The sequence below is a fragment of the Rhinopithecus bieti genome, unplaced genomic scaffold, assembly GCF_001698545.2.
Source record: "Rhinopithecus bieti isolate Rb0 unplaced genomic scaffold, ASM169854v2 scaffold_13742, whole genome shotgun sequence".
NCBI classification, from domain to species: domain Eukaryota; kingdom Metazoa; phylum Chordata; class Mammalia; order Primates; family Cercopithecidae; genus Rhinopithecus; species Rhinopithecus bieti.
Genome location: NW_016807807.1, coordinates 165819 through 173625, shown reverse-complemented (window position 1 = coordinate 173625; position 7807 = coordinate 165819). Strand labels below are relative to the sequence as shown.

The 7807-nt window shown below is 33.6% G+C and overlaps 1 protein-coding gene across 1 annotated transcript in view; it reads right to left on the bottom strand.

Moving 5' to 3' along the window:
* The window catches only part of SULT1C3 (sulfotransferase family 1C member 3), a 16910-nt gene extending 9393 nt beyond the window's left edge, over positions 1–7517 (bottom strand). The window contains 2 exon segments of the mRNA XM_017883792.1: positions 7348–7484; positions 7486–7517. Of these exon segments, the coding sequence (XP_017739281.1) occupies positions 7348–7484; positions 7486–7517 (169 nt within the window).
* Between the last annotated feature and the right edge of the window lie 290 nt (positions 7518–7807).

Genomic DNA, 7807 nt, shown 5'->3' with positions numbered 1-7807 from the left:
TATCTATCTATCTATCTATCTATCTATCTATCTATCTATCTATCTATCATTCTATCTATCTATCTATCTATCTATCTATCTATCTATCTATCTATCATCTATCTCTCTGTGTATCTAAGTATCTATGCATCTATGTATGTATGTATATATGTATGTATCTGTCTATCTATCACCTTTTTACTATGTAGTCTCTCAACTATCATGTTTGAGTGAACCATTTCTGCATTTCCTATATTATGACACTTCATGCCTAAAAATGCTTTATCTCCCAATATGACATTCTCTTATCATGGTTACTAAATGTTTCTCATCACATCTAGTTTATTATAAATCCTTAATAACATGAGGTACTCAACCTATGTTAAAATTTTTTCCTCTATTTACGAGCTAGGTCTTCAGATAAGGAACTGTCCCTCATAAATTAGGGAAGAACTACAATTCCTCTAAATTCTTTTGCTTAATTACTTTCTTTTTTAGCCTAAGAGATGAATAATAGTCATCTTTAATCATAATACATAAGTTTTTATTTCTTTTTGTTTTTTTCATCATTATGGAATCATGTTTTTTGACATAAACGTCAGTGTGGTAAAAATTACATAGAATAGAATGAACCTAATAGAAATGTATAGTTTAATGAAATTTGACAACTGTATGTAGCCATTACAAAAGTCAAGAGTAGAACCTGCTGTCTATTTCAATCAGTCATTCCTTTCCTCACTTTTGACTCCACGAAACTGCTGATTTATTTATTTATTTATTTATTTATTTATTTATTTATTTATTTTTGTTGTTGTTGTTGAGACTGAGTCTCGCTGTGTCGCCCAGGCTGGAGTGAGTGCAGTGGCCAGATCTCAGCTCACTGCAAGCTCCGCCTCCCGGGTTTTATGCCATTCTCCTGCCTCAGCCTCCCAAGTAGCTGGGACTATAGGCGCCCGCCACCTCGCCCGGCTAGTTTTTTGTATTTTTTTAGTAGAGACGGGGTTTCACTGTGTTAGCCAGGATGGTCTCAATCTCCTGACCTTGTGATCCGCCCGTCTCGGCCTCCCAAAGTGCTGGGATTACAGGCTTGAGCCACCGCACCCTGCCTATTTTTTGTCAATATAAATTAATTTTGTAAATTTTTGAATATCATATAAATAAAACCATACAGCATGTCCTCATGTGTCTGAATTTTTTCACACACCCTCATTATTTTGGGATTCCTTTATGTTCTTGTATATATCTGTTTTTCATTTCTTTTTATTACTGAGATCAGTTCAACTTTATGGATAAGCAATGATTTGTTTATTCATTTGTAAGATAATAAAAATTTAGGTTTTCTTCAGTGCTGGGCTAGTTTTGAGTAAGTCTGCAATAATATTTGTGTACAAGTTTTGGGTGAACATAGATTTTTATTTTGGTGGTGGGGGTGAATCTCTAGGACTGAAATTACTGGGTTGTGTGTTAGGTGCATCTTTAGTTTTATAATGAACTGTTGAACATTAATACCATGTTACATCCTCCCCAAGAGTGCATGGGAATTTCGGTTGCTTCATGTCCTTATTGATACTTGTTATTTTCAGGTTTTTAGCTATTTGAAGTGGTGTGTAGTGGTATTTCATTATAGTATTAATTCACGTTTTTTCAACATAAGTGATGTTAAGTATCTTGTTTTGTGTTTATTGGTTAATAGTGAACCTATTTTGGCGATACATTTTTACATCTTTGCCCACTTTAATACATTTTGTTTTTTATTTTCAGTTCTAACAGTTCTTTATACCATCTGGCCAGATATATGTATTGTAAATATCTTCTCTCCATGTGTCACATATTTTTATTTATTTATTTATTGTTATATTGTACTTTAAGTTCTAGGGTACATGTGTACAACGTGCAGGTTTGTTACATTTGTATACATGTGCCATGTTGGTGTGCTGCACCCATTAACTTGTCATTTACATTAGGTGTATCTCCTAATGCTATCCCTCCCCCTTCCCCACTCCCCACAATAGGCCCTGGTATGTGATGTTCCCCTTCCTGTGTCCAAGTGATCTCATTGTTCACTTCCCACCTATGAGTGAGAACGTGTGATATTTGGTTTTCTGTTCTTGGGATAGTTTGCTGAGAATGGTGCTTTCCAGCTGCATCCATGTCCCTACAAAGGACACATACTCATCGTTTTTTATGGCTGCGTAGTATTCCATGGTGCATATGTGCCACATTTTCTTAATCCAGTCCGTCACTGATGGACATTTGGGTTGATTCCAAGTCTTTGCTATTGTGAATAGTGCTGCAATAAACATACGTGTGCTTGTGTCTTTATAGCAGCATGATTTTAATCCTTTGGGTATATCCCCAGTAATGGGATGGCTGGGTCAAATGTTATTTCTAGTTCTAGATCCTTGAGGAATCGCTACACTATCTTCCACAATGGTTGAAGTAGTTTACAGTCCCAGCAACAGTGTAAGAGTGTTCCTATTTCTCCACATCCTCTCCAGCACCTGTTGTTTCCTGACTTTTTAATGATTGCCATTCTAACTGGTGTGAGATGGTATAACTGGGTCTTTAGAAGAACAGAAGTTTTTATTTTGAAGAAGTCTAATTTATATTGAACTTACATTAAATGCAAACCATAACAGTTAGTGGTTTCCATTTTTTCCCCAAATTATTGATGCCTAACCTAAAGTTTGAAGCTATTCTCCTATCTGTACTTCCATGGTTTTATAGATTTAATTTTAATATTTTGAGGTCCGATGCATTGCACTTTGACTTTTTTGCATGTGGCACCAAGTAAGGGTCAATTCTTTATGTCTATCCTTACAAAAATATCACAGTCTTTTGAATGCTGAAGCTGAGTTAAATGTCAGGAAATCAGCTTATATAAACCCTACCACTGTGTTCTTCGTATCAAAAAATTGGCTTTTAATGACAATTACATTTTCATATATGTACAAAATACTGGAATCAATTCATCAGTTTCTGATTGAGATTGAATTTATAGATTAATTTAGAAACAGTTGATATCTTAAAAATATTAATTCTTTTGATCCATGGATATGGTATGCTTCCTTATTTATTTAAGATGTATACACCTTCTCCCCGTAAGTGTTTTCACTTTCAAATCATGCACAGTTTTGTTAAATTTACTTCTGAATATTTCATGTTTTCAGGTGCGATTTATTTTATCAATGGTATTTTTGAAATGTAGTGTTCAATTGTGTGTTGCTGGAATGTTGAAAGATAATAGAGTTTTGTATATTGACTATGTATCTTATTGTGACCTTGCTAAATTTGCTTAGTAGGTTAAGTGATTTTTTTATTAAGCTCCTTAGTGTTTTAGAAATCTATGATGTTTCCCTTACACTACTAAATAATGTGGATTTTTTATAGATGTCCCTTATCAGGTAGAGAAAGTTCCCAATTTGAGCTTAATTTCCTCTACTTCTTTATCTTGTTATGTTGGAACTTTAAAATATTTATTGTAGATCTTTCGTATACCTACATACACTTACACTATAAGTGTAAGTTATACTTACCTACATATATAACATGTATAAAATTCATTTAAAAAATCTCTCGTCAAGTGCTACTTTAACTGCTTCTCACAAATTGTAATAGGCTCTTTTTATTATCATTCCATTTATAGTATTTTCTACTATCCTTTATAGTGATATGTTTTTTAGAATTATATTGCTTTATTTCTAAATATTTGTGCATATATTTCTGTTGTTGATTTCTAATTTAATTCTAATTGTATTCAAATAACATGTTCTGTATAATTGCAACTATTTTAGATTTATTTGAGAATTTTTGTTTAAATCCCATCCGATGGTTTACAGTTGTAAATGTTTCATGTGCACTTAGAAAGAATGTGGGTTCTGGTACTGTTGAGTAGCATTTTAGAGGGTTCTAAAAATATCTTTAGATCAAGCTTGCTGATAATATGGGTAAGGTCTTCAAAATTTCTACGTAGCTTTTCTACTTATTCTAGAAATTGCTGAATGAGAAGTATTGAAATTTTTATTTATAATTATGAATTTATCTATTTCTCCTTTTAATTTTCGCATATTTGCTTTATGTATTTGGAATTCCTGTTATTTAAGTATACACACATGCAGGAATATTTTGCCTTGATGAATTACCCTTTTTATCATTATGAAATGTTTCTCCTTATCCTTAGTAAAATACTTGTTCCCTTATGATATAGTTATTCTAGCTAGTTTATATGTATTATTTGTAGGGTATATATTTTCCTGTTCTTTTCCTTTCAACCTATCATGGTTTATGTGTAAAGTACACTCTAATTGGGGTCGTTTAAAATGTTTTATTTAATAAAATAGTAATCATTTATTCACTGTTTTGCATTCTGTGGTTTCAGTTATCTGAGGCTAATTGTGGTCTGAAAACATAAAATGAAAAATTTCAGAAATTAACCATTCATACGTTTTAAGTTTCATGTTGATCTGAGTAGCATAATGAAATTTTGGGCCACCACCTCCATCCCTCCTGGGATGTGACTCATTCCTTTTCCTGGCTTCTGTGTCACCTGTTCGTTAGTCGCTTAGTAGCTATCTAGTATATTAGATTGACTCTCGTGGTATTGTACAGCTTGTGCTCTTGAGCAATCCTTATTTTACATAATAATGCCCCTAAAGTGCAAGAGTAGCGATGCTGCACTTTTTTTTTTACAAAGATTATATTTTATTGTTATTTGTTAGTAATCTCTTAACATTTCTAATTCATAATTAAATTTCATCATAGATATGTATAACACATAGTGTATAAAATGGTACAATCTAATTTCAGGTATCAATGTGGATGTTGAAATTTACGTTTTACAAATAATTGGGAACTATTCTACAATTGTCTGTATAATTGGCTGTAAATCTTCCACCTTACTATTTATTTTCTATATTTCCACCTTTATTCCTTTGCTATTCTTCTCCTGCCTCTTTTGGATTGACTGCATTTTAGAATTCCATTTGCCATATCTGGTAATACCACTTGGTTTTATTTTTCTAACAGGTACTCTAGGGTGTACAGTATGCATCTCTATCTTATCATAGTCTATGTTTAACTAACATTATATTATTTCATGTGTTATGTGAAAACTTTACAACAGTACTTTTTATTCTTTCTTCTGTTCCAAGCCTTATTTCGGTCATACATTTGACTTGCACTTACGTTATAAACTCTGTAACACGTTATCCTTTAAGAAATTTAAGAATGAGAAAAATTGTCTGTTATATCCTCTCATGTTATTATTATTTCTGACATTCCTTATTACTTTGTGTAACAGATCTATGTTTTCGTTACTATCATTTTCTGTTATTCTGAAGAAATTTGTTTAATATGACTTTTATTTATTTATTTTAGTGCAGCTGTGCTAGCAACACATTCTCTCAGCTTTTCTCTTTCTCAGAAAAGTCTTTATTTCACCTTTATTTTCAGAAATATTTTAAAATGTTACTTTTACTGTGTCATTGGAGTTCCAGGTTGAAAAATTTGTGGTAACAAATTACTACAAGATGGGTTAGAAGTTGGGCTTAACATGGCTGGTCCTCAGTTTAGGGTCTCACGAGGCTAAAATCCAGGTATCAGCTAGGGCCATTCTCATCTGGGACTTCAGAGTGTTTTGCCAAGCTCCTAGATGCCAAGAGATTTATGCTTATGGCTTATGCTTATGGCTGTAGTATTGAGATAACTGTTTCATTGGTACTGTGTCTTTTCATCTTTAAGTCTCTAATCATGCAGTGAACTTTTATTATACTTTAATTTTCTCAGACTTTCCCCTCTAGCACATCACTCTGACTTCCTCTTTTTCTTTGAAGAGCTCATGTGATTCCACTGGGTCCATCCAGATAGTCCAAGATAATCTCCCTATTTTAATATCAGCTGATTAGTTACTTTAATAGCAGCTGCAAAATCCCTTTGGGAATGTAATATGAATAACTGCAGATGTAATAACAGAGGGCTAATGTCATGGGGATCAAAATTCTGCCCATCGTATCCTGATTGGAGCACAAATGTCTCTCACCCTTGTATAACCTCTAGGGATTATATGACTAATAGATTTCTGGTAGTTCCTTGACTGATCTCATGGAGCTGGGCTGTATGCAAGTACCATCTACCATTCAACAATAGACTCAAAGGGTCCTCTCTAAAGATATCTAAAGGTGTTTATTTGTGTAGTTCATTCTCTCTGGTACTCATACCTGCCAATAGCAGACGCTTCAACCTCTCAGAACTCCTATATCTGGCTCTTGAACTCAATGAGTTTGTTATGACTTTTTCTTTTGCTCCCTAAAACTAAACCCTGTTCAGAAAGCATCTTCAGTCTGAAGATTGAGACAACTGAAATCCAATGTGAGAAACCAGTGGTTTCATATATTTTATCCAGGTTTGTTTTTTATTATGGTTAGAGTACACATCCAATATTGTCCCTTCAGCATGGCTGACCAGGAGGATTTTATTTAAGGTTCTCCCAGTCAGTTAGAGATCATTCTTTTTAATGCTCAGACTCTCCCAGATGTGGCCATTGTGAGCCCCTCCACGCTGGTTCTTTTATTCTTCCACATGTCCCCATTTATTTTTTTCTGGTTATTTTGTGTGCTTCATTTTCACAGATATTTTATAAAAACAAACAGTTCTGGGAATGTATACTGTTCACTTTCTCCTTCAAAAAGAAGATGGAGAACATTCACCTTGCATATTCTATTCCCAAGAGTGGGATCATCAATTCTTCTGATATCTGCAATTCCTTTGAATGGAGAATGGCCTATCAGAAGTGAGTTCTGGGCATTAGGTGTGCCTATTGTTCCTAGGATGTATTCCAGTCTAGAAATTTTTAGAGAAGAATTAGAAATTCGAATGCACTGTAAATCAAAGTCAATCATCGAGGTTTTCTGAATGTCACTTATTTGGTACAGAGCAGAAAATTCATGACTGCCTCCAAGAACTTTAGAGGATTAGAAAATTAATTTGGGTTTAATATATGGGATAATAGATTAATACTTAAGAGTATGACATGTTTTTAGAAGGCAGCCTTTAGGTTTAGAAAAGTCATATGTCTTTCTATTTATTGACCTTATTATTGACCATGATGTATGTTATGGGTTCTGGAATGGGAGCATTATCTGCCCTACTCCCAAGGCATTTAGAAGTCTTTTCTGTTCTCTTCAGAGAGTCCTATTGGAAATTGTTGCCCTAGGGATCAGGAATGCTAAATGTCCTGCAACACTAAAGAACAGATCTCCGTAATGAGGAATTTTTTCTCTCCAAATCCCAATCATGCTTCATTGCTCAATACAGATTATGCAAAAATTTTACGTGAAAATATTGAATATTTGTATGTTTTGATATCCTTACCTGACTTTGGGTAAGTTGCCAGAATAAGATCATCAGGCTTGGCTTGGAAATTACAGATTTTATCCCACCATTCTTTGGATAATACCGGCAAAGGGACTCCATCTACTTCCAGGATGTTAAGTAGTTCTGGCTCTTTTCCATAGTGGGAACATTTTCTCAATCTTCGCCATTTGGAATCTGCGATGGGTATGATCAATACTAATTAAAATTTTTGAAAATTTTGTTTTATGGCTTATAGTATGGGCTATTGTCTTACTTCTGCTGATTAGAATAATATAAAATAAATGAAAGCTAACATATAACATGCTAACAGGTGACTGTATGTACCTTAACTATTTAATCTTCATAGCAACCACATAAAATATGTTATATTTCCTCTATTTTCTTGATGTGGAAACTTGAGTAATTATAAGTTTAATTAATTTGACAAAAGTAAAATAATCAATACCTCTTGGGGCTA